At 51.5% G+C, this 26,754-nt stretch overlaps 1 protein-coding gene across 17 annotated transcripts in view; it reads right to left on the reverse strand.

Moving 5' to 3' along the window:
* Kif1a (kinesin family member 1A) overlaps window positions 1-26,754 on the reverse strand; it is an 88,171-nt gene that overhangs the window by 52,392 nt on the left and 9,025 nt on the right. For all 17 annotated transcript variants that reach the window (XM_028890659.2, XM_037210133.1, XM_028890658.2 and 14 more), the window contains 9 exons: window positions 16,809-16,973; window positions 10,477-10,553; window positions 9,354-9,533; window positions 8,675-8,740; window positions 7,857-8,035; window positions 6,637-6,748; window positions 5,450-5,527; window positions 4,663-4,728; window positions 3,933-3,950 (listed from right to left, as the gene is read on the reverse strand). In XM_028890659.2, coding sequence (XP_028746492.1) covers window positions 3,933-3,950; window positions 4,663-4,728; window positions 5,450-5,527; window positions 6,637-6,748; window positions 7,857-8,035; window positions 8,675-8,740; window positions 9,354-9,533; window positions 10,477-10,553; window positions 16,809-16,914 — 882 coding nt within the window. In that variant the 5' untranslated portion in view covers window positions 16,915-16,973. The remainder of the gene's footprint in view (window positions 1-3,932; window positions 3,951-4,662; window positions 4,729-5,449; window positions 5,528-6,636; window positions 6,749-7,856; window positions 8,036-8,674; window positions 8,741-9,353; window positions 9,534-10,476; window positions 10,554-16,808; window positions 16,974-26,754) is intronic.

Below are 26,754 nucleotides of genomic sequence, written 5' to 3' on the forward strand. Positions count from 1 at the left end.
GGCGAAGGGAAAGGGGGAGGGGGAAGGAAGGGAAGCAAATGCCATGTTCTCAGTGCCTCCCTACACTTCACCTGAATCCTGGGCAACTCAAATCTGGGCTGGAATCAAGGCCATGCTAGCACATCCTTCCGGCTCCTCCCTCCCTCATTCCGATGTGTCTGGGCCACTCAACTGGACTCAAGACCGGGGATGTTGACATCACTGGCCACTGTGTCTTCCCCTCCTCTGCCGGGACAGCAACCCCTTCCAGCAGGGTGAAACGTCTTCTCCACTAATGAGGCATTTCCGATGTCCACCCAGTCTCAGTTTCCCCACAAAACTCCCTCCGGTCTCTCAGAAGTCAACTCCGAGCCCCTCCTTTAATAATTCGCTCTCTCTGTGCCTCCCCTGAGCATCAGTTGTGGCCAGCAGACACAGCCCCTGTCCCCTGGAGCCTCCATTCTAAGGGAAGCACACAGGTACCAGCTCAAGGGTTGTCCCATTTCCCCGGATGCAGACTCAGTCCATCATCATCCCTAGGATGAGCTCCACTACCTCACAAGGGTATAAATTTTGGATGTCCTGAAGCCATACCATCAAAGTGGGTTTCAGAACTGCGGCACTAATTTCTCTGAGTGGCTCCTAAGAGTGTGCCTCCCCCCTGAAAGCTTGACCACACCAGGGACTTTCTGCTTTGCCTCTGAAAACTCAGTACAAGAAAAGAAAAATTTCTGGCTTGGTTTTCTAATGTCTAGTTCCTGAGGTTGAATTCTCTGTCATATGTTGTATTTCTTGTTCCCACAGCGTATTTTTGTCGCTTCAGCCAAGGAACCCAACAGTACCCATGAGTCTACGGTTCTCACTCCAGCCCCCGGGAGCCCTGGTCCAGTCATCTCTGCCACTTCCCAGAACCGCCCGCTCGCTTGCTCTCTCTCTGCCTTCTCAAGCCTGGATCACTGCCACACTGACTTTCTATTCTGCTGACTACTGTGCCAGACCATCTCACTCCCAATCTACGTTCATGTCTGAGCACAGCCCAGATTGAATCTGATTCAGCACTGCTGAATATCCACCCACTGCTTCCTATTAAATCACAATCAGCCAAACTCTAAACTATGGACCAAAGACCTCACATTCGTCCTCAGCCTCCTTGTCTTTCCTCATCTACAGCTGCCTCCTCTCCAGGTTCTGTTCCTCAACCAGTAACTTCAGAACTCACTCCGTTCCTAGAAGTTTTTATCAAGGTCCTTCACACAGCTCGTTACACTGTTCTCACAAAGGTCTTCCACTGCCTCACTCTCCTCCCTCAGCCCCTCACAGTTAAACACACCATTCCTCAAGCTGTTCCTCCCAGCAGTGTACACAGATCCTCAGAGTTCCACACCATTCCGCTCAGGGTTCCTCACGCAGTTCTCAGCCTCACAGTTGATGAAGGGTCACCACACAACTTTTTCCCTAAAAAAGTTTCTTACTGTCCCTCAAACCTCTCACAGAATCCCTTACATCATCACCCACTTTTCAGTTTCCCCATACGTCTTCACAGTGTTCATAAGTTACACACATGCGTGCACACACACACACACACACACCTCACACTGTTCTTCCACACAGTATTCACATCATTCTATACAACTACTCTAAGTCATCGGCTTCTCTGTAGTTCCGGCACAAACTGTCCACACAGCTTCTCACAAGTCTTCAAGCATGGCCGCACAGGCACTTCAGACACCATTCCTCACCCAGTTTCCCACACGATTTCTCCTAAACCCACATCCATCCCCTCACAGTTTCCCACATAATTCCCCAATCCTAAACACAGCAATTATGCAATTCAGTAACATTCTCTCCACAGTTGATTTTCTCTCAAAATGCTCCCCAGTTCCTCAAACCGTTTTTTACAGTTCCTCACACAGGTTCCCGCACAGAACCTCAAAGTTCCATGCTGCTCCTATTCCTCATTGAGTTGCCCACATAATTAAACTCCCCGAAATTCCTCCTACAAATCCTCAAAAGGCCTGGACATGCTTCCTCATGCAGTTTCCTAGTTTCTCACAGCTCCTCACAACGCTCACATCTCTTGGGCGCTCGCAAACCACAGCATGATTGTAAATACTGTCAACTTGAAAAAAGGAAACCTACGATCACCTAGGAGACAAGTCTCTGGGCATGGCTGTGACAGAGTTTCTAGTTAAGTCAATTGAAGTGTGACGAACCAACATAAATGTGAGTGACACCATTCCCGTCACAGGGTTGACACGGTCCTGGACTGTGTAAAAAGGAGAGAACCGAGCTGCAGTATTCATTACCGTCCGCTTCCTAAGTCCCTGCCCTGCCTTCCCCACCACGGTGGGCTATATCCTCAAACTGAGCCAAATGAACCCTTCCTTTCTCGGTTTAGAAACATGTATTTACACACAGGAGTGCTGTGGGATGTCCTTCCATATGTTGTGACTACGTGTTGCTCTCATTGGTTGATGATAAAGCTGTTTGACCAATGGCGAGGCAGAATAAGGTTAGGCAGGACATTCAAACTGAAGATGGAGATGAAGAAGGACCAGGTCGGGGCAGATGCCAGCCAGCTGCTGAGCAAGCAAGATGTGTAGTAAATGAGGTAACAAGCCATGAGCCACATGGCTAAACATAGATAAGAATTATGGGTTAAGTGTGAGAGTCAGCTAGTAACAAGCCTGAGCTAATGGCTAAACATTTATAGGTAATATTAAGCCTCTGAGTCGATCATTTGAGAAGCAGCTGCCGGGTATTTGGGAGCTGCTGGCAGGACAGAAACTTCCGTTTACACACTGTATACATGTGGCGGTCAGAGGACAACCTGTGGGAGTTGGCTTTTCGTTCACCACACAGGCCCGAGGGCTCAGACTCAGTCAGGCATGCTTGATGGCAAGCACCTCCGCGCACTGAGCCATCTTGCCAGTACCCTTCCCTTTTCAGGTTGTTGTTGGGGATTTTGTCGCAGCAGTGAGAAAAGAATCGACACGCACATGCTTCGTTTCAGTTTCTTTAAAATGCTTCTGTCATTTCGAAACCGTTCACATACTCCCCGCGGTCCCACAAAATTCACGTTTTTCATGATTCCTCATGAAATTTCCACGGAGCTCCCCACAATTTCACAATTTCATCTCATATTCCCATAATACCTCACACACCCCACAGTGTCTCAAAATTCACGTCATTTTGTCAGTCCCCGTCAGAAGCCATCATCAAGTTCCTCAGGCATTTCCCCCAAGGTTTCTCACGGTTCCTCAAAGACACCCGGGACAGTTCCTCACAGCTTTCTGCACATCTCCACCCAATGTAAGTGGCATTCGCTCTCACTTCCTCACACCTTTCCTTACAGTCTGTCACGTGGTATTTCACAGTTGCCCACACAGTTCCTTGTGTTTTCCTCACACAATTCCTGCACCTTTTCACATACTTCCTCATGTAATTCCACACGCTCTTCACCTGCTTTCTCCCATATTGCCTCTTAGTAGCTCCCACAGTTCCCTACACATACCAAACTTCTACCACCTCAGCATCTTACATCAGCCCTTCTGGCTCCCCGCCAGTTCTCAGGTCTTCTGCCTGAGGCCGTGTGTCTCTAGAAAGCTTTCTATCCATTCAGATTACAGAATTCCACTTTGGGGCCACCACTGAAGACCTTCCTCACCCTGTGTAGAATTCATCCCAATTTGGTAATTACATTTTCATGTTTCTGTGTATTGTGCCCCTCCCCAGCTGTGGGGCCAGATGTGCTGTTCATCCTAAGACCCGGCTGCTAACGCAGGTCCCCAGCTCAGAAGTACACTTTGTGAATGAAGTGAATTGAATGTCTATTCATGAGGTGAATGAATGGGGTATAGACTCTGCTGCTGAGGTGTACAGAGTAGGGAGCTGGGGCCAAGGACACTCTTGTTTCCAACCCCTCTCCCTCGAAGTTAAAGAACTCAGCTTACCTTGTTGGGTCCAGAGTCCTGAAAAACAAAGAACAGAGAGTCTAAGAACCCAGAGGTTCTAGGGGTCCAGGGGTACCGTGGGCAGGGAGGACAGGCTGGCTCCAGAGGGACCGATTGTAGGCAGAAGCCAGGTATCTGTCACTCACTGCCCAGACACAGCTGGCCACCCTGAGCTGGTCATGACACGCAAATCACGTAAGAGTGTGGCTTCTCAGGCTGCCGTCACACACCAGTCTCCGCACACTCTTGATAATTTCAGAATAGGACACAGTCTCTAGAATCCTCCCCGGGATGTTTGGTGGGTAGACACTACTGTCTGTCCTCCAGTGTCTGTCACACCTAGCTCCTCGCCTCCAAGGACTGTGGGCTCCCTCTAGAGGATGGCCCTTGTCAGACCAGCACCGGTCAGAGCTAAGCACTGTACTAAACGTCTGCAAGGACGCCAGCCAACATGTTCACAGCTGACATGTGGTAATCCTTAGAAAGGTGAGATGAAGGAGGCACACCATCCCTTTGTTACAGGTAAGAAAATCGGGGTTCTAGTGAAATAACAAGGATTATTATTTCATTTCCATCTCTGGACTTACGTTTGAGTCCGAGCTCTCTCTCTCTAAAATTAGAACCTAGGGACATGCGTGAAGACACCCAGCCTTTCCTTGGGGGCAGGTGAGGGTCACACCTCTGTAGCCCATCCCACCAACTGAGCTCCAGAAGCCCGGAGCACGCTCACCATTTCAGCCAGGGCAGAGATGACCTTTCCCAGGGTGGTCAAAGACTTGTTGATGTTGGCTCCCTCCTGTGTGTAGAGAAGGTGATCAGGAGGGCAGGTGGTACCTACAGCCTCTTGATCTAGCATGATCCCTAGGGGTCTGGTCCGTGTGGCATGGGGCTGAGGCCCTGAAGCTGATCTCTGAGGTCACTAGGCACAGAGGAGGCTGGGGGCAGGCAGCTAGCTGGTCAGAGGTCCAGAGTTCTTGCTCAGCTCCCATCAGTATCCTAGATAATCTCTTAGATGTCCCCACACAGAGTTGAACTTACAGGGGGCCCTTCCCAATCAACAGACCACAGGCATGATGAGTCAAAGGTAGGAGACACTCAGAAACATAAAAATGCTCCTTCCTGATATGCAAGACTGTTTTCAGAAAGGGTGTGCCCTCAGGACACAGGCTTGTCAGCTCAGTCCACTGCTGCTCCACAGCCTGTCTCCTCTAGGGTGGGAAATAAAACCTATTGGATATGAAGTACAGTGAAGGACACTATGAGCTTACTCTCTGGCTGGTATCTGTCCTTGCATACTAGAGCTGGGGTGCTGAGCTTGGTATTCTGTCTACTGAAGACCAAAGGCTCCAGCCTGTGTAGCCCACCGTTCCTGTACAGGTTTGCCTTTGATGGTGGCCCAGTCTTGCTCCATCCCCACACAGAATTTCTGTCCGGCCCACCCTGGAGCAGCAAATGCTTGGACACTGGGCCTCTGAGCGGACTCACTGCCCTTTCTGGGTGTGATAGCCTGGCCCTACCTTGAGTCGTGTGCCCTTGGCTCCGGTGGAATCAGCTCGTTCACTGCCAGCCAGGTCCACAAGGCTGATTTTGCTCACCTGAAATGGCAGATGCATCAAATGCAATCTCCTGCCGCAAAGTCCCATCAGGGGCATCTTGTCCCTCTGAGAAGAGTCTCATGAACCACTTGAGGAGCTATGGCTACACCCCTTCCCTGGGGTCTTCCCATCTTTGATCCTCCCAGTTTCCTTCTTCATCCCCATGCACAGCTTTTTCAATGTTCTATCCCAGCAAGGTACCACACCACCTCTTCAGAAGCTGTGCACATCTCCCACGGCCCTGCCTCCTTGGGCTGGGCATGCTATACAGCACAGGAGGTAGAGTCAGTTAGGTATGGTCACCCATTTTCACAGATGTCTCTAACCATCTGTGATGGAATTTGAACTCAGATCCATGAAAGGCCTTGGCTGTTGCTTGGCTGCCTCATAGGGCAGGCGCTGGCCAGGTTCCCTGCAGAGATGTAGTGAATTACATGACTCCAGGAAGGCACAGCCTCTCCTGACCATCTGGATGTAAGAGGAATCTTCTCAGAGAAAACATGGCAGTGAAACCTTGTCCTCTCCAGTGACCCAGTCCTCTTCTGCCTTCCTGAGCCTCTGACTACTTCATGGGGACACAGTTGGGAGCATGGCACCAGGCCCAGGTGACTCCACCACTGTCAGGGACTGACATGGACCTTAGAGGACACTTAGCTCCTCTTCAGAGCTCTTTCCCCAGGAGTTTGAGAGAATGTTTGCACAGAAAGACCTCCAGGCAAAGAGACACAGAGACCAACAGGCTCAGAATGACCCCGCTACCCTCCCAGAAGTCCACAGATTGGATCATTAAGATAAAGACCCCCGGAAACAACACCCAGACAATGTCCCAATCCATTGAGAATGCCAAGGTGTGCCTTGTAGGAAGGGCATCTGGAGCATGGACTGCCAGGGCTGTGCTCCCTCAGCATGGACACTCTACCCAAGAAAACACTGCCCACCGCATGTCCTGTTCCCAATTGGGACCCCATCTCTCCAGGGAGAGCAGGAGACCCTGCCCTACCAGCCTTTACCAAGGGTCCACAGACACCACCGTAACCTCCCACCCCCAGCCCAGTGGCAGCTACCACCCTAGGTGGAATCTGCCCACCCAGACCTCTCCGCATGCTCACTTTCTCTGTGGTAATGTTGGTCTCTGCATCATGGCGCTTCTGGGTGAAGATGATGTTGAAGACGGCATGGGAACGGCTGCTGGTCTCATTCATGTTCGTGGCCGCCACAGTCCTGGGGGCAGGAAGCTGCTTGAGGTTTTCTGCCCCTTACCCGGTGGTCAGGCATGAGGGTCACTAGTGGCAGTAGTGTGCTCACCTAGGTCACTGGAACTCAAATTCTTCAGCCTGGTTGTGACCACATTGTCTACCAAAACTCAAGCCCAGTTCCCACCGGCTGGTCCATCATGGATGTGCTCAACCCTCAATAATGTCATATGTGGGGGCAGGGGTACAGTGTCCCCAGTGCTTCCTGCTACTAAGGTTCAGCGTCACCCAACTGGACAGAAGTCCTCACGGGCTTTGATGCGGGAAAGCCCCTTGGAAGGGAAAAATACCCATCACCCATCTCATGCCACTCCAGCCACTCTTAAGAAGGAGAGTACCATGTCCTCAGTAGCCATACCCCACAGAAGGTAATACGGGCCAAACTCTGTGGCCCATCAGGGAAAGAGCCCAAGGCTGCTTGAGACAGGTGGGGGTTGATCCCAAACTGCCCCAATCTGCCAATCACCTCATAGAATCTCCCAAGATGGAGTTCACTGCAGCAGCTCAGAACCTGCAAAGGTCACACTGTCCCTTACATGCGCTGAGGGTCTTTATGAACAACACTGAAGGACTGTTGGGGTAGCTCAGGACACACACACACACACACACACACACAATCACACACAACCCCAGGAACTGAAGGCAATCACCTGAGCAACCTGGGGCAATCAATGTGTGTCAGAAGGACCATCAGGATAATCAGTGTCCCAGGCCAAAGGGAGTGGATTGCTTATGGCCACCATGATGAACCCTCACAGTGTCTAGACCCAGGCCTAATGGAATAGCTGCCCTTGGGCCCAAAGACTGGCTCGGAGCCATTGGTATTGCTATCAGAGCCTCGTTGCTGGAGGTGACAGTGCCACACAGCCCATTTGCTCAGCCTAGAAGCAGCCCTCATGCAGCTGGAAGCCAATGCCTCTCTCAGGCTGACACATGTCCTCCGTGGTCTGGCACATGAGGCCCATGCCTCCTTGGGAGCCACCACACAGACCTATCAGAAGGTGAAGTCAATAGTGCCCCCAAGAACCAGGCCAGAGGAGAGAGTATGGCTAAGGAGGACAAGTCATCCCACCTACCTAGCCTTGTTCCCTGAGTCCATGAGGTCCTGGATGTCATTGTAGGAGGTTACAGCCAGTTTGGAGAGGTCTTCCACATAGGGCCCCAGCAGAGGGTGTTCCCTCACACGCAGGTTGCCTTTGTTCTTGGGGTTCAGGAGGTCACGGACCCGCTCACAGTAAATCTCCATGTAGCTGACCTGAAGAGCAACACCAAGTAAGGCTAGGCTGCACAATCGGGACCCCAAGTGAGTCTGAACTGCACCATCAGGATCCCAAGTGGAGCTGAACCTGTCAGAACTCCAAGTTAGACTGAGCTGCACCATCAGAACCCTGTGGCATGGCAGAGAGTTAGTTGATCCTTGGAAAGGGCACACAGGGCATCCAGCCTGTGGCCTCTGCATGAGTGTGGATGTCATCCCACCTCTAACTGCCCAGCCCTTCCTCCATGTAACTGACAGGACCAAGCTATGCCATCAGGGACTCCAAGGCAGGACAGTGGCTGCCTGCCTACTGAGCAGGACACACAGAGAATACTCAGCCAGGGTCAGCCTATTTCCACCTACCCAGCCCTCTCCCACTCAGAGCCATCTTGAGACTAGCCACATAGCACAAACCGCTGTGGTCACCCTGGAGCGACCTCAGCTTCAAGGATGAAGCCACAGTACAGCCCAGGCTTTGTGGTGTCTTCCCCTACACCGGGCAGAATGAGTAGCTATGTAATAAACACCTGCCAAGGGTCAAGTTCCCATCACCCTGAGCTCTGAGAGTTTCCAAGTCCCATGTGGACCTGCTGACACAGTCATTGTGCAGACAGGTGACAGGAAGTGTCCTCCTACCTCCACGGAGTAGGACATGTTGTCATTGGTCGTGTCATTGATGCGAGAGAAGAGGTCTTCACAGAGCTTCAAGGATGGAGGAAAACAAGTTAGCTGATGAGGGCTGGTGGCCCGGAGCCCTGTCCCTCATCATGCTGTGGGCAGCTTGTACCCAGATGGGGTGCTGCTTGGTCAGACCCCTCTGGTCCCTCCAAGATACGCATTCCAATATAAAGGCCTGAATCCAAGCACCCCATCTTCTGACTCTAGTGTCCCCCTGGTTAGTATCTGGCCCTTTCCAAGATTATCTATTTGTCACCCTGTCCTCATCTGCATAGAGGCTGGGGCCATTGTTCCTCAGCGGACCCAGCATTCCTCCTTCTCTGACCAGGACAAGTGCTGGCCCAGCTTGGATCCAGAGACCTCCTGCTGGGAGGAGAGGAAGGGCTGGGAGAGGTCAGACTTTTAGTGGCTTCTGAGGAGCCGTCTATATCTCAAACATGTCGTCACCCCTTGTCCAGGCCACCTGACATCTGCCCCCAATCCTCACAACCCCCACAGAGAACATCTCCCCAGCCAGTGCCTTATCTTGTGTATATGCCCCCACTGGGCACTGTCAAAGCCTGACCCCCTCCTGTAGGCCCTACCCCTTCCTCCTCCCAGGCCACCTCCCACGACCCTTTCTAGGCCCCACGCATGCCTGTGGAATGATGCCTTGTTGGTCCTTCTCTTGCTTCCCCATCATGGTGTAGGACTTGCCCGCCCCTGTCTGCCCATAGGCAAAGATGCACACATTGTAGCCCTCGAAGGCATGCTGGAGCATCTCTTCTCCAATGTCCCTGTACACCTGCTTCTGAGAGGCATAGTTGATGTCCTCGGGCTGCAGAGAGAAGAGGTGTGGCTGTAGAAGGCTATTGGCCCTGAGAGTGTCCCTGAATCCTCAGAGCCCAAGTAGGGCCAGGGCCTCCGGATAAGGGCTATGCTATAGTACATCCTAATCTTGACTGGCAATGGCTTTCTGAGGGGTCTTCTGAGTCACAAACGAGAGTCAGAGGGTGGCTGGGAGGCAGAGGGGGGTAAAGAAATCATAGCAGAGTGTAGCATGTGCAAAGACCCAGAGATAAGAGAGAAGAGCCCAACCCAGCCGGTTCCTGTGACAGTGTTGGGTTTAGCAAATGCTGAAAGGAGGCAGGGCTCAGGGATTCGGGGGCTCAGGGACTCAGGGGCTCAGGGGCTCGGGGACTCGGGGACTGTCTAGGCTGGACATTATCCTGAGGGCAGAGAGTTCCTCAGGCAGAGGGAGGACATGGCCAAGCCAAAGGGCACAACCATGAAGGAGGACTAGATGGTGCACTGAAGAACTCTGGGTCTACATTCAGAGATCCAGAGGCCAAGGAGCTTGAGGGAATGGACGGCACACTTCTAGAAGGAGCCAGGAAGAGGTGGAACATGGGCAGGGCCTGGTGTGGACTGGGTGTGGGGGCTGGGGAGGGAGGAGTCTGGAGTCCTTCTATCTCTCAGCTTTCAGGATACTGGAGCTCACAGATAGGGCTCAGCTTTGGGATTTCTGAGTTTGGAATATTTGGGAGAGGGGAGAAGACCTAAGTGGATGGTCATAGCTGTGATACTGAGAGCAGAAGAATCTGGTCCTTAGAGGTTGGTGATGAACTCAGAGTGACCCTCCAGGAGAATAGGGTAGATCTTCATTCCATTTTATAGGAGAACATGCAGCTTAGGGAGATCTCAGTACTCCCGAGGGTCACACTACAGTCAGGGCTGGGCCAGTTTTCACACCAGCCTGCCTCTCCCCAGACGCAGCTCACCGAGGTATGAGACCAGTAGGAGTAGTCAAAGCTGAAGCTCTTGGGTGTCTCCTTGGGCTGTTTGGGGTTAACAATAGCTGCAATGGACAAAGATAATGAGGTTGGTTAGTTCTATGCTATGGACTCCCAACCATCCTGACTAAAGTAGACACCTAATCCTCGGAGTCCCAGGCAAGTCAGACGGACCCCCAAACTAGACGGGACAAGAGACCCACTTGCAGACACACAGGAGTCTTGGCCCTTCTCTCTGGGGTGGACTCACGGATACCAGAGAGCATCACCAGACTAGGTCTGTCGTCTGGTGAGTCCCTCCTGAAGACAGTCACACTGCATGCTCCAACTTCCCTGTTCTGAGGTTCTACAGCCTACTGGTCTACCTGCCTTGCCTGGCACACTTGTGCCTCCAAAGTAGCTGATGTCTAGGGTACCCTGTCACCCTCCCAATCCTACCTCTTGCAGGCACTCTCATACCTGCACAGCTCATCTGGGTGTTTGTGTGCATGGTGGGGGGGCATGCTCACTGTCTTGCAGGGGAGGTACTCGTTGCCGGGCATATCACAATCCCCTCCTCTTCTGTTGTCAGTGAATGCCTTCTAGCCTGTTGTTATGACCCAGGCTCATGGGCTTCTCCCTGACTTGTTCCTCTTGAGGTATTACAGTGTCTGCCTCCTCTTCCCATCCTCACAGAGGCCCCACCCCAACTCCAGAGACCTAGATGGCTGAGGCATCATCTTAGTCCTATAGCCAGGGACGAATTTTGAGTGAGCACTGATGTGTCACCCACAGCTAGGGCCTGAAGTTTCCCAAGAGAGGCCCCAGTAGTCCAGGAGGCCTACAATGCCACACTATAGCCTACAACTTCCATCCCCTCACAAGCCTGATCCACAGCACCTATGCTCGGTAGCCACAGAAAAGGGACTTGGTTCCTACACCCTAAGGCTGTGTTCCCCAGACTATCAAAGACAAAATACCTGTGTATGATGCAGACTTGGGGCCCCCAGGTCAGATGCATACCCTGCCCGGGGTTCTCACATCCAGAAAGGGCACGGGCCAATCATAGTCATCATCAATTCTGGAGAGCAAAGCTCCCCACCCCCAGGACTCTGTCAACTTGGGACTAGTCTTCCTTAGTGAGAGTCACAACATAGCCCTTAGGATCCCTGGTGCGCCACCAGCCTGCATCTAAGATGACTTCCTGCTTCCGGTATGAGGAGAGAGAAGACACCTCTTCTCAGACATGACTGAACTTTTCCCCAAAACCTGCACCTACTTCAGAATGAACCCCATGGTATGTCAAGGTGACTGTTTGGAGACGGGGGTCACTGCAATGATGTCTTCAGAGTGGACCTTCGCCTAGTATGACCTACATAGCCTTACAAGACAGAAAAATTGGGAGACACACACATACAGGGAGGACCCTGCATCCCTTAAGATAAAGTTGAAAAGCAGGGTGAGAACTCCACAACACCAAATCCATCAGCACTCCAGGAGCTATGCTGGGGCCTGGGGAGGATCTGCCCTCCCAGCCCCAGGAGGCCTCAGCCTAGACTGTAAATTTGCAGAGTGGCTGTGTAGTCCATTCCTGAAGTTAAACCACCCTTCCATGATCTGTCATGGCAGCTCTGGGAAGCCAAGCACCCTATGGCCACGCAGTCCTCTCCCCGCTGTAACATGCTCAGGGGCCCCCCTCTGGTCAAACATCTGGCCCAAGCATCACTGGGTGCCCTCTCTCCTCAGAGCCTACCTAGGCCCCTAGACTGGAGTTTCCCCAAGTCCAGCCTTTGGGAGGCCAGTGGGAGAACACACTGACTGACCATGTATGTCCCACCACAGCTGCCTCAAGGAGGCAGAGGTACAAGCTGACCTAGTTTCAAGTCCTTCTGGGACGCAGGAATAGTGGCCTCAATGCAGCTGGAACCCAAATACAGATGGGGCCGGTGCCGTGGAAACGGCCGGTGCCGTGGAAATGGCTGTGATACTTCTTCAGTGCAGCGTAACTGGACCTCCGAAACCCCGATGAGGAGGCCAGGACCCCTTTGTTTACGCCACTAACACCCCATCTCCACTGACTCTGCTCCCTTACCCCTTGTACTGTGGGTCAGGACCTTCACATAGTTCCAGATACCCTGGTCCTGCCCCATTCTCTCTCCTGGACAGGCCTGAGCTCCGGACTCCATGCCCCAACCTCCCCATCCCCTCTGACTCTGATGGAGTCCTGGTATTAGAGGCATCATTGGACCCCATATGGACCCTAAGCTCCCTAGGATGGGGGCCTCCCAGGGCATAGGAAGTGCTCAGACTCAGTGGGGATGGGGCAGCACACAATGAATGGGGAGGAGAGGTCTTCAATTCAAGCTATAAGTGGTCCATGGGGAGAATCTACTGTGGGGGGCCCCCCTGGCATAGAACCCTGGGCTTGTTCCCCATAACCTGTCTCCTGGATCCTGCAGTATGTTACTGGAAATACCTTCAGTCATTATACATGGGGCCCAAGCTCCAGAGAGTGGAGAGATTCGCCACAGTTCACGTAACACAGAAGGCCAAGATCCCAGAGTGCATCAGGCCTTCCAGCCCAACCAGCAGAGAGGCCCTGTTAGGGCCAACAGCCCCTCCCCCAACAGTCCCTTTCTCATAAAAGCAGAGCCCATTAGGCCAGAAAGCAACTGTCTGTCCCGTGGAAGCAGGAGGAGAGTGAAAAGGGGCCATTTAGGCTTGGAAGCCAGTCCACCGGACCAGCTCATTAAAGGCTCCATCCCTTCTACCCTTTACTCTGGCTGGGCCCCCGGAAGCCAGGCTCTTCCAAGACAAGGAATGCACAATGCAAGGCCTGTGGGGACTGCACAGAGGCGGCCACCCAGTGGGAAGGACAAAAGTGGGGGTGGGGGCAATGTGCACAGTGGCAGAGGGAAAGAAATTAATTGAGCAGTCTTCTCAGGATCAGAATGGCTCCCGCAACCAGTAACACAGCGGAGTAAGGGGCGAGTGAGCGGAGGCGGGGGGTGGGGGGTGGGGGTGGGGCAGAGTGAGGGGGGGGGACAGAGTGAGCGGAGTTGGGGGGCAGAGTGAGCGGGGGCGGGGCAGAGTGAGCAGAGGCAGGGGCAGAATGAGCGGAGGCGGGGCAGAGTGAGCGGAGGCGGGGCAGAGTGAGCGGAGTGGTGGGGGCAGAGTGAGCGGGGGCGGGGCAGAGTGAGCGGAGTGGGGGGGCAGAGTGAGCGGGGGCGGGGCAGAGTGAGCGGAGGGGGGCAGAGTGAGCGGGGGCGGGGCAGAGTGAGCGGGCGGGGCAGAGTGAGGAGGCGGGCAGAGTGAGCGGGGGCGGGGCAGAGTGAGAGGGGGCGGGGCAGAGTGAGCGGGGGCAGGGCAGAGTGAGCGGAGTGGGGCGGGGCAGAGTGAGCGGAGTGGGGCGGGGCAGAGTGAGCGGGGGCGGGGCAGAGTGAGCGGAGGCGGGGCAGAGTGAGCGGAGGCGGGGCAGAGTGAGCGGAGTGGGTGGGGCAGAGTGAGCGGAGGCGGGGCAGAGTGAGCGGAGTGGGTGGGGCAGAGTGAGCGGAGTGGGTGGGGCAGAGTGAGCGGAGGCGGGGCAGAGTGAGCGGAGGCGGGGCAGAGTGAGCGGAGGCGGGGCAGAGTGAGCGGAGTGGGGGGGGGCAGAGTGAGCGGAGTGGGGCGGGGCAGAGTGAGCGGGGGCGGGGCAGAGTGAGCGGAGGCGGGCAGAGTGAGCGGGGGCGGGGCAGAGTGAGCGGGGGCGGGGCAGAGTGAGCGGGGGCGGGGCAGAGTGAGCGGAGGCGGAGCAGAGTGAGCGGGGGCGGGGCAGAGTGAGCGGAGTGGGGCGGGGCAGAGTGAGCGGAGGCGGGGCAGAGTGAGCGGGGGCGGGGCAGAGTGAGCGGCGGGGGCGGGGCAGAGTGAGCGGAGTGGGCGGGGCAGAGTGAGCGAAGGCGGGGCAGAGTGAGCGAAGGCGGGGCAGAGTGAGCGGGGGCGGGGCAGAGTGAGCGGGGGCGGGGCAGAGTGAGCGAAGGCGGGGCAGAGTGAGCGGAGTGGGGCGGGGCAGAGTGAGCGAAGGCGGGGCAGAGTGAGCGGAGTGGGGCAGAGTGAGCGGGGGCGGGGCAGAGTGAGCGGAGTGGGGCGGGGCACAGTGAGCGGGGCGGGGCAGAGTGAGCGGGGGTGGGGCAGAGTGAGCGGGGGCGGAGGGGGGGGGCGTTGCTTCCTGACCCCAGGGGTTTTTCTGTGTGGCTAGAGGGTTCAGAAGTGACCTGGAACTGGGACCGTGGGGAGGACCCAGCATCACTAGAGAGATGATCCACCAAGGTCGGTCCCAAGTAAGCCAAGAGCACAGCAGAGTCCCTCCCTCTCAGGCTCTTTGTCCCTGGCTCTCCAGGAATTCACTTCAGAGGCACATCCTGGGCTGACTCTCTGTGTGAGGGGGCCTGTTGTCAGCCTACCCTAAGGCCTGCCCAGGGACATGGCTCAACCAGAGCTCACACCTTTCTTTGTTCTCTGAGAACAGAACATGACCTAGGGAGACCAAAACCCAAGAGGTTTGGGGGTGTACTGAGGATATAGACCACGAATAAAGCACACAAAACATTATTTACCCCATGACTATTACAGACTAACGGGACCCAAAGGTGCCTGGGGCACCCACAGTGATTGCAAGGTCCTCCTCCTCCTCCCTCCCTCAATAGGCCTAGTGACCACCCAAGGAGGCAGCAATGGACACCTCTGGGACCCTTGACTCCAGCAGCCACCTGTGAGCCAGGAAGTGACCGGCCAGGTGTTTGCACAGGTGCTGAACACTGTGGTGACTCCTGCCATCATCTGGCACCCTGAGGAAGCACCAGGTAACTGTTGGTGCCAAGCATTGGGTACAGTTTGGACCAGCAGGAGCTTGTGGAAGACAGTGGACAGAAGCCACATGAGACCCTGAACAGAGGTGATGGCCAATTCTAACCCTAAGATTTCAGCTTTTTAGGGTGGACTGTCGTCAACATAGTCCGCTCAGACACTGGGCCATTCATAGAGGACCCCCAAATGAGCCCACCCAGCCTAGTGAGTCAGAAGCTAGGCTGACGGCTCCCCTAGTGGTGGAATGTGGGGACTGCAGCAGCAGCTGGCCCTCCCCCGCCCCCCCCCAGTACTGTTCCAGGTCTGGGTGTGGTTGTCAGAGCCTGAAAAATCCGGCGAGCTTCCCTTTGTTATCTGCCTCTGCCCACCTCTCTGCCGTTCTATAACTTGTCATTAAGAAATCTTCCCGATAAAATAATGAGCAGACAAGAGCCTCAGAGCCTGGGCCTGTCTCCCACCCTAGCAGACAAATCCCGCTGTGGATGGGCCCTTTGGGGCAGGTCTACGTCCCTGGCCTCATGGAAGGACTATCCCCCACCTCCCCAAGGCTAGACCGACCATACCTCCCGCTTGTTGGAGTCTGACATGAACAAAATGAGAAACACAGCAAAGAACAGACCAAGTGGGGAGCTGGAGACCCAAGGCTGTAACCATACCCTGAGTTAAACAGCATTGGCTTCTACCCCCAAATTCATACTCCTGGGACTTAGGATGTGGAAACAGGTCTTTTTGTTGCTGTTTTGTTTTCCTTTAATAGAACCTCACTATGGTGCCTAAACTGGGCCCTCCGAATCTCAGGTGGTACCCCCACCTCAGCCTCCTGAGTAGCTGAGGTTACAGGCTTGAAAACAGGATGGTAAAGATGTGATTAGCCTTTAACGTGGAGCCATACTGAATTGCGTTATGCCTTAAGTCCTTGTTGTTAAAGAAAAAAGGCCACCTGAGGACAGAGATACATCCAGGTAGGGTGGCGCATGCCCGTGTCTCAGGCCGACCTGGAATTACAATAATTGAGATTGAGGCAAGAGTTCACGGAGAGCCTGGGCTACATCGTGAATATTAATCCGTCTTAAGATACAATCTGAGACTCTATCTCAAACGAACAACCAGAACGCAGGGGCATGGATAGCACGGAGATCAAGGGCCAATGTAGGCAAGAAGGGAGAGCAGTGTGGCCACAAGCCCAGCCAGACAACAACCACCAGATGCTTGGAGAGGCAGAGAGGATGGTCCCCTGAATGGAGGGGAAGCATCTGCCCATGCCTTGATGTTGAATGTCTGGCTTCCAGAACCTGCGAACAAATTTCTGTTTCCACAAGCCGTCATCTGTGGTCATCTGTTATCTGGGAGCCCCGGGAGCCCCACACACATCATGTGGATGAGGAAGGCTCAGGGCTCTTGGACACAGGCTAGGCTGGCTCTTGAGTCTGGCTAGCAGGCAGGGTCCCGTGGTCCCATGTGACCAGCAGTCGATGGTAGCCATGATGGCCAGTACTCACTGGTGGTGCTTCCTGACATCTGGATGATGCACTTGGAGTCACGGCTCATTTCCCGGGAATTGAAGGGGCGGACGCGGACCGCCACCTTCACAGAAGCCCCGGCCATTTCTGTGGCGTTGGTTGGTAATTCAGCCGCTGCACTTGCCCCAGAGAGGGCAGAGTCACCTGGGGGGATGAGGGGGGGACACAAAAATTAGGAGCAGTATTCAAAGAGGCAGTACAAGGGTGCCTGGCTATGCCCAGGGGACTTCTCCCCTCCCGTCAGCCCCCCCAATGACACAGTGTGGTGAGCAGCCAAAGGACGCGGAAGTGGGAGCAGGCGAGAAAAGGTTTGGATAGCACAAAGCTAAGCTGAGGGTGAGGAGGCCGACAACGCCGGAACAAAGCGGCCCTCCAGCGAAGGAAACCGTTCCCCCTCTCCCGGCAGCTATAATCTGCAAATGACTTCCTGGTTAGGGATGGGACCTTGTGCCCACTTCCTTCCCTCGGTGCTGGGATTTCGTCCGGATTGAACTTGTGAGGAATTTGAGCATGAGTTACCCATGGGTGTATCAAGCACACCCCAGGGCAGCCTGCGTGCTCAGGAATAGTTGGCCAACACGAAACAGACTCTGTGTTATTGTTTTCTTGGTTTTGTGTACTTGCGTGTGTCCTGGGTGGGGTGGGGGCAGTATGCTTTCTCTTGTTTTCATTTTTGAGAGAAAGACTATGAACTTGGGTAGGTCGGGATGAGGAGAGAGCTGGGAGGAGCTGAGGAAGGAGAAAGATGATGACCCAAGTATGAAAAAATCTTTTGAGCCAGGTGGTGGTGGTGCAGGCCTTTAATCACAGCACTCGTGAGGCAGAGGCAGGTGGATCTCTGAGTTTGAGGCCAGCCTGGGCTATAGAGTGAGAGTGAGATCCAGGACAGGCTCCAAAGCTACACAGAGAAACCCTGTCTCAAAAAAAAAAAAAAAAAAAAAAAAAAATTTAACTGAATTAAAAGTGGGGACCATTACACCTACAGGGTTCTTTGGGCACGGGTTAAAGATGGACAGGTGTCAGTCTGCTCCTGCCTTTCCCTGGCTGTGTGATTCACCTCTGGGCATTGGTTTATGGGTGTGCTGAAAGGGCAGGGTTGAGGCCGTGACCCCACTCACAAGTGAAGCTGAGGCTTGATGGCCCCTCATTAACAGCTCTTTCAGAGGTTGCAGGAGAGGGACAGACCTCCCTACCACTGAGGGTGGACAAATCCACCCTGGAACCGAAACTGGTGGGGGCTGGACTCCCACTTTCATGGTGATCCCTGCAGCCGCAAGGCAGAGTGTCAGTCACTCTTTGAGAGCGTGTGCCACCTTCCCCAAGTCTATGAGTGACCACCCAGGAAGGGCTGGCCAGGGATGAGGCTGTGGCCCGGGCAAGCCCGGAAGCCCTAGGACAAGAGTCCTCGGCGGCATGTACGCAGCAGCACACACTGCGCCCTTTAAGCCGTATCCTGCGATCGAAACGGGAAATCATCAGCGAGGAAGAAAATGTTTATGAGATAGATGACGTGGTAAGCTTCTCGTTCTCCTCAAATTCAGCTGCACAGATGCTCAATTCCTGTAACCCAGATACTCCAGCAGGATGTTCAGTGAAATCCGGCAAGATGAGATTTTTGGAAAACGAGGACAAAGGAGGGCCACACACCCCTCCCGGCCCTCACCTACACTGCAAAGCCGTGCTCTTTCGAGGGCTGATGGCGGATCTGCTCTAGTTCTACTTCTGCTGCTGTGATCATACAGACCGGAAGCAGCATGGGGAGGAGAGGATTTACCTGGCTGAGACTTCCAGGTCACAGCCCATCGTTGAGGGAAGTCGGGGTGGGAACCTGAAGCAGATGCCATGGAGGAATGCTGCTTCTTGGCTCATTAGCAGGTTCATATCCAGCCCATAGCCACCTGCCTAGGGATGGTGCCACTCAGAGTGGGCTGGGCCCTCGTACATCACTTAATAATCAAGGCAGTCCTCTACAGACGTGCCCACAGGCCAATCTGATTTAGGCAATTCCCCAATCCAGGTTTTCCTCTCAGACGACTCAAGGCTATGTCAAGCTGACAATTAAAGCTGACTAGAACAGTGCTTTCTCCTCTGTGGAGAAGATAGAGCGTGTTCATAGACTCTCTCTCTCTCTCTCTCTCTCTCTCTCTCTCTCTCTCTCTCTCTCTCTCCCTCTCCTCTCTCTATTTTTTGAGGGGGGGGTTCGAGACAAAGTTTCTCTGTGTAGCTTTGGAGCCTGTCCTGGATCTCGCTCTGTAGACCAGGCTGGCCTTGAACTCTCAGAGATCCGCCTGGCTCTGCCTCCCAAGTGCTGGGATTAAAGGCGTGTGCCACCACCGCCCGCTCTCTCTCTTTCTCTCTCTGGAAATAGTAATGTTTTACAAGCTCAGTAATGGGTGACTGAAGAGAGGGCTCAGCAGTTGAGAATCCTGACTGCTCTTCCAGAGAACCCAGGTTCGATTCTCAGAACGCACACAGCAGCTCACAACCATTTGTTATTCCAATGTCCTCTTCTGGCCTTCAAAGGCACTGCACACATGTGGTACACAGACATGCATGCAGGCAAAACACTCATACACAGACAGTGAAAAATACATTAAGGTCAGTATTGGACAAATGGCCCCTTTGAACCACAGACTGGAACTTTCTTTCTGGAAGCAGAAACACACAGGGCTATTCCCACTCCAAAGCAAAAGAAAAAAAACAAAACAAAAACAAAAAACTTGTACTTCAGGAAGCCAGCAAAACACTCCTGCGTGCAGGTGGGCAGCTGGTGAAGATCAGAGCTACTGAAGCCGTGGGGGTAACAGGCCAAGATTCTGGGGCAGGGGGCTAGAGGGTGCAGGGACCGAGAACACGGAGCGGCGCTGGCTCCCAGCCCATTTGCATTCTGGACACGAGGCGAGAGGCTGAAAGAGTGGAGTCTTTCCAGGCAGAGAGCTGTTGCCGAGTGACAGGAAAACCTGCAGAGCTGTGGTGTAGAAACAAACAGGAGGCCAAGATAAGGAAGTGGAATGTCAAGGTGGACACGCTGGCAGCTCTCCCCTGAAGACATTTGGCAAGTTCTGAATCCAAGGTATAGAATTTAAGAGCCCAAGCCAAGAGCCTCTGAAAGCCAAAGGAAATTTCCGAAGTGGTAGGCGGCACTAGAGACTACAGGAGTCATGGAGGCCAGTCTCGGAAATCCAGGGATGTACCACAGAGTCCAGTAGACGAGGTCCCACGGATGAGACCTGCCGCAGCCTGGCCTCAACTGGTTGTGACTGAAGCTCCTGGGAGAGATGAGCCTTCTGCAATGGGGTACAACAATGTCAAGGTCTGGGTGGCATCTCACCCAGCAATGTGAGACCTTATATCAAAAATTACAAGGCTCGGGGCTGGAGAAATGGCTCAGCCTTTCTGTTAGAAACACTTGTTAGGACCTGGGTTCAGTTCCCAACACCCACGTGGCAGCTCACAACCATCCGTAATTCCAGTTCCAGAGAACTGAGTGCCTTCTTCTGGTGTCCTCCAATGGCTCCAGGAATGCATATGGTACACACACATACAGATGTGCAGACAAAACACTTATGTATATAAAATAAAGATAAATATTTTTAAATAGTCTGGGAAATATCATTAAAACAAAAAGGGCATAGAGGGATGATATAACATGAATTGCTAAACCGTCTTATTAATACAAAAAAAAAAAAAAAAACAGAGCCAGATATTGGGGTAAAAGATCAGAGAAACAGAACAAACCACAGCCAACCTCACCTCACCAACTCCTCAGTCAATCCTGTTTCCACAAATCCTCAGACTGAAAGCCTCTGAGTCCTCACCCCTGAGGGTCTCAGTTGAACTCCTGCTCAGTTCCTGTCTCCTCACACCTTGTATACCGTTCTCCACCCAGTCACGTCACTTCCTGGGATAAAAGGCGTGTGTGCTTTCCATGCAAAGGCATGAGATCTCAAGTGCTGGGATTAAAGGTGTGTGCCACCACTGCCTGACTGTTCCCAGTATGGCCTTGAACTCACAGAGATCCACCAAAACTTTAAAATGGAGTGGGGGGGGGAACTACACACTATACAGACCTAGGAATTACCAGCATGGAGTTAAGAGCCCCCTGACCTGCACGTTCAAATCCCAGGGTGGAGGGGAGAAGACGTCAGTGAAGAGGAGAATTTTACAAGAAGATTCCGTTTTAGTTTGAAGTTCAAAAACATATTTATCTTATGTGCATGGGTGTTTTGCCTGGTGCCCAGAGAGCCAGAAGTGGGCATCAGACATATAGATAGTTATGAGCAGCTGTGTGGATGCTGTGAACGGCACCCGGGTCCTTCGTAAGAGCCACAAACGCTTTAACTCCAGATCCATCACCCCAGCTCCAGGATTGGAAACTATAATGAATCAAAAGAAAATTCTCAAACTGAAAGAAAAAAAAATACAGCGACTGAAATGAAGAGGTGAAGACACTGGACGGAGCTGTGAATGGGCAGGACAAACAGCAATGTGAGGGTCGGTGGAATGTTGTGTAGTGGAAACCCAAAAGCCGGAGATAAGGGCTCAGGTGGGGTGGGAGGCGTAGTCTGAAAGTCCCTCTCAGATTCTTATGCTGAGGTCCTAACCTCCAAAGTGTTGGAACATCTGCTAAGCAGTTGAGTCAAGACGGGGAGACCTCCGTGTTGGCCTGACTCACTTACGAAGGAGGCCTGAGGGAGAGCCCAGACTCCATCTTCCCTGTGAGGACACAGCAAGAAGGTGCCAGAGTGAGCCTGCATCAGACACTGAGCACACCTCAGTGCAGCCTTCCAGCCTCCAAAACTGCAAGGAATGAATCACTACTGCTTCAAAGCAGTCCAGAGACAGCAGAAGAGCAGCATTTAGCATGGCCGTGAGCCTCGGGAGCTGCTACCTAAGGGCCGCTTACTGGCCTGCTCTGTCGGCTGGGGGTTCCTGATGCTCTTGCTATACAGCAGCTAAACCGTCTCCATGTGCCTGTCATTGCTTTCGATTCCTGGACTCTGGGGTCTTCTCTGAAAACTCATTGCTGATGACAGTGTCCGGAAGCATTCCTCCGATCTCATCTGGTACTTTGACATCTCAGATCTTCCATGTAAGCACTTAACCTGTTCGGAGTTAGTTGTACTGAGTGAGAGCCAGGGTCTAGCTTTATTCTTCTGCACATGGATAACTGATTGTCTGAGTACCACTATCGAAGACTGTCCTTTTCCCAGCACGTGTTCTTTTTGTTGTTTGGTTTGTTTGATTGAGACAGGGTCTCTCTACATAGCTCTGGATGTCCTGGAACTCACTCTGTAGACCAGGCTGTACTCAGACTCAGAGATCCGCCTGCCTCTGCCTCCTGAGTGCTGGGATTAGAGGTGTGCCCCCCCCACCCCCGTTCTCAGTCCACTGCGTGTTCTGTTGTCAACAGCAGTTGGCTGCAGATGTGGGCCTCACTTCTAGCTCCCTGTTCTGTTCCATTTGTCTGTGTATCTGCATTTACGTCACTGTCGTGCTGTTTGGATTACAACAGACACGTAGTCATTTGAATTCAGACGGTTTAATCCCTTCTGCTTTGTTCGACTGACACTCTTTCCAGGGCTGTGGGGTTTGGCTCCATAGGTATTTGTTGAAGACTTTTGCTTCTCTGTCCATCAAGAATCTTTTCTTTCTTTTTTTTACTTTTTAAGGATTTTTTTTTTCTTAGTGGTAGTTTTCTTTCGGATGTGTACTGATTTGGTTGTTCTGCCGTTCTGGGTTCTCGCCTGTTCGGCATCCTCATGGAAAGCCCGGCTCTTTTCTTTGGTTCTAGTGTGCTGTCTTTTCCAGTGGAATTTCAGGATAGAGAGCATGAATGAATGAATGAATGAATGAATGAATGAATGAATGAATCTCAAAAATGAGACCTTAAAACAAACAAAATACAAAGGCTAAAATGCCTTCATTGTGTCTTTGTACAATGCTTAAAATAGTGAGAACCCACCGAGTGAGCCTGTTACTTTGCTATAGAAAGAGAGCTTTAAAAAATTTACATGGGTGAAATGAATTGAGATGAAAGGAAAAACTGGTGGTTTTTCTAACTAAATTAGGTACATCTCTTGATTCTTTTGTGCGCATATTCACTTAAAAAGAATTATTTTAATGTTATAGGTAGTTCAGATAAATAAGAGCTCAGCTGGTGGTCACACACACACACACACACACACACACACACACACACGCACACACACACACACGCACACACACACCTGTAATCCCAGCACTTAGGAGGCTGTGCCAGCCTGGACCATATGTCTTCAAACAATCAAGAAAAAAAGGATTCATTTTAATCGGCAAATATTGTGTGTCTGTGTGTGAAGACAAGAGAATTTTCTCGTTAAAATGAACATTTCTCAGGAGGGAGAAGAAGAGGAGGGGAGACGGCCACTTCTGGCCTACGTGACAGAGCACCTGGAAATCCAGAACAAATAACACAAATCAGAAACAAGCGAGAAAATGACTCAGGAAACAAAAATGAATGGAGAGTGCGTACACAGCATTACTAAAATAAGGGTGCCATGTCAGCAAGAAGGCAAGGGCCTTTGCTGATGCAAGGGCATCCGAGCACTGGGACCATGTGGCAGGAGGTAGACCATTCATGACTACAAGTATCACCTCAACACAGCAGATCCTTAAAGCTACAGCCTTGGTGTGCAAGGCTGGGGAGACAGATACACCAGCAAAGGGACACAGGGGATTGACTCAATGACATTCAGACACAGGAATGGCAAAGCAAGAGTTGCTAAGAATGGAAGGTCATGGCCTGTCCTCATGGAGTTTCAGTTTCAAGTTGAGAATATCTGGGCGACCCATGGCACCCAAGCTGGTCTCAGCATCAGATCTGAATCCTCAGTGAGAACAGCCACAAGCCTTCCAGCAAATTAACACCATCCACGCTTCCCAGCTCCAGTCTCCCCAGGGCAGATGATCATGTAAGCTCAAAGACATAGATTGCCAAGCAAATGGAAAAGCAATTCATTCCACTAGAGTCAAGGGAGGGAGAGAGGAAGTAGGCAGGGATTGATACCCTGAAAGGCTTCAGGTTTTTTGTTTGTTTGTTTTTCTTTTGTTTTTTGTTTTTTAAGATTTATTTATGCCAGGCGGTGGTGGTGCACGCCTTTAATCCCAGCACTCGGGAGGCAGAGCCAGGCGGATCTCTGTGAGTTCAAGGCCAGCCTGGGCTACCAAGTGAGCTCCAGGAAAGGCACAAAGCTACACAGAGAAACCCTGTCTCGAAAATCAAAAAAAAAAAAAAAAAAGGTTTATTTATTATGTATACAGTGTTCTTCCTGTATGCCAGAAGAGAGCACCAGATCTCATTATAGATGGTTGATGAGCCACCATGTGGTTGCTGGGAATTGAACTCAGGACCTCTGGAAGAGCAGCCAGTGCTCTTAACCTCTGAGTCATCTCTCCAGCCCAGGCTTCAGTTTTGTTTTGTTTTTTTTAAATGCCCAAATAGAGTTAGTTGTCTTAATGTTTACTGAAAAAAAGCAGTAATTAAAAACAGTAGGGTAAAATATGAACTTTTAAAAATCTAAAACTTAGCAGGCCACGAAGTGACTCCCAATAACTTCCATATTCTATCAAATGGATCACTTCACTTGAAAACAAAATATTAACAACAACAACAACAAAATCCTAGCCCACAGATTTAAATTTGAAAAGTGAACTTTTTAATAATGGATACACCAAAGTCACAATGGAGCTACAGAAATGCTGGTGAACAATAATAACAATGCTACTGGCAGCCATATAGATTTTCCACCTCCAACCAGGATGGAGCCACAGGGCCAAGACTTAACTCTCAGGGTTTGGGTAGGTGGGAAATTTGGATAGTTCTGGAAGGAAGAAACTGCTCACAACTCCAGGTATTTGTCAGTGATGTCCTTGAGCCTTGCAGAGTGTCTGTCTATGGCCATGTGATCCAGAGACCAAAGGACAGAGCAGTTGAAGGCTAAACAGTCCCCAAAGCTTGCACTGAGTAAAGAGGTTATTTGTGATCCAATCAGCCAGGATGCAGGGTCTTCTCCATCCCAGGAACTCCATGGAGACACCAAAGAATCTTGTCTTAGTTGGGTGACCCTACACTTCCCTGCAGGAAAGGACCTACCCAGAAAAGTGTAATGGGCTTTAACTGACAAAGCCATCCCTCCAGGGAGCTGCCAGAGCAACATTCAGTGTGCTCTAGAGGTAAAACCTGTAACTCAGACCACAGCGTAAAAACCACACCTAGTGTCCAATAAATTATTACTAGATGTGCCAAGAAGCAGGAAAACCTGTAACTAGAGAAAAGCCATCCATCCAGCAGAAACACACATTTTTCTACATTGTTAGATAAAATTGAGTCAGTGGTTTTAAATTTTACCCACAGGCCAGGCACCATGGGGTGTGTGTGAATTCCCAGCACTAAAGAGACTGAAGTGGGAGTCATTTGAGCCCAAGAGTTTGATATCAACCTGGGCAAAAGAGCAAGACTCTACCTCAGGAAAAGAATTAAATTAAATAATATAAAAATATTAAATTTGCCAACAAAGTAGACAAAAAACTGGAAGTACTTTATAAGTGAGGTCCACCATACATTTTAAAAACAATAATTCAAATTTTATATAGACCTTGAGAGGAAGTGAGCAAGAGGAGGCGATACAGAGAGAAAGTATATATTTCCGATTTGTTCACTGAAACTAGCAAGACTTTGGTGACAGATTAATCGGGGAAAATTAGAAAAATGGATGCTATAAGTTGATTTCACCAATGAACATAGATTCCGGAGCCCAGAAGACTTCTCACAGAGCTGACAAGATGGCTCACGGGCTGGAGGCACTGGCCACGGAGCCTGGTGTCTGACGTCAGTCACAAGCCCTACGTGGTGGGAGGACAGAACCTGCTAACACAGGTGCTCCTCTGGTCGCCGCTGGAGTGGTCACGGCTCTCAAGTTTGCAAACACACATGCAATAAAAAGAAAATAAATGTAATTTAAAACATTTAATTAGCAAAAAAAAAAAAGAAAAGAAAAAAGAAAAAAAAGAAAGAAAAGAAAAAGAAAACAAAACAAAACAAAAAACCCAAAACAACCTGGAACTCCTGAAATATTGGCATAAAGCACAACGGGACCAGCTGTCATTGTAAGTCATGACACACCCGGGAGACGGGGAATATATGACATCCTCAATAGACACTAAAAACAAAAACAACGACGACGACGACGACGACGACAACAACAACAACAACAAGCCAGTAGTCTCCAGACCCACATATGATAACCCTCTCAGCAATATTTGAAAAAAAAAAAAAAAAAAAAAAAAGACTTTTAAATCCCAGAAGCCATCCACTGAAACCCACCCAAACATTACATTTGTCAGTGACTTGGGAAAAAATATTCCATCTCTGAAAAGTTTGGGACCAGCCCAGGATGACTGCTACCATTTGTGCTGAACTGTTACAGGGGTTCCAGCCGCACACTAAGACAGGAAAAACAATGAACAAAGATGAGGGGAGGGGACAGTCACCACCCAGCCCGTTTGCTCATTTGCATAGACACCAATATTTCCCACAAGTCATGAGTAAGTGCAAAGCTTCAGCAAGACTGTTGGAAATCTACGTGTTGATGCACACCAGGTCAGAGAATTAGGAACATTTGACATTTAACATTTTACCACTTAAAATAATAACCAAACTATGAAGTACCTAAAGCTCATGACTAAAGATCCCATGAAATTTCCAGGAAGAAAAATGTTAAACTTTACCAAGATCTAGATAAAGAACTCTAACCTTTTCCTGTCTATTTCCGTGCACATTTACTGTGTCCATGTTTGTGTGCATGGTGCCTGCAGGTGCAGAAGTCTACATTAGGTGTTTTCTTCCACCTTATCTTTTGAGATAGACACTCTCACTGTACCTGGA

Source organism: Peromyscus leucopus, chromosome 13 (assembly GCF_004664715.2).
Source record: "Peromyscus leucopus breed LL Stock chromosome 13, UCI_PerLeu_2.1, whole genome shotgun sequence".
NCBI lineage: Eukaryota > Metazoa > Chordata > Mammalia > Rodentia > Cricetidae > Peromyscus > Peromyscus leucopus.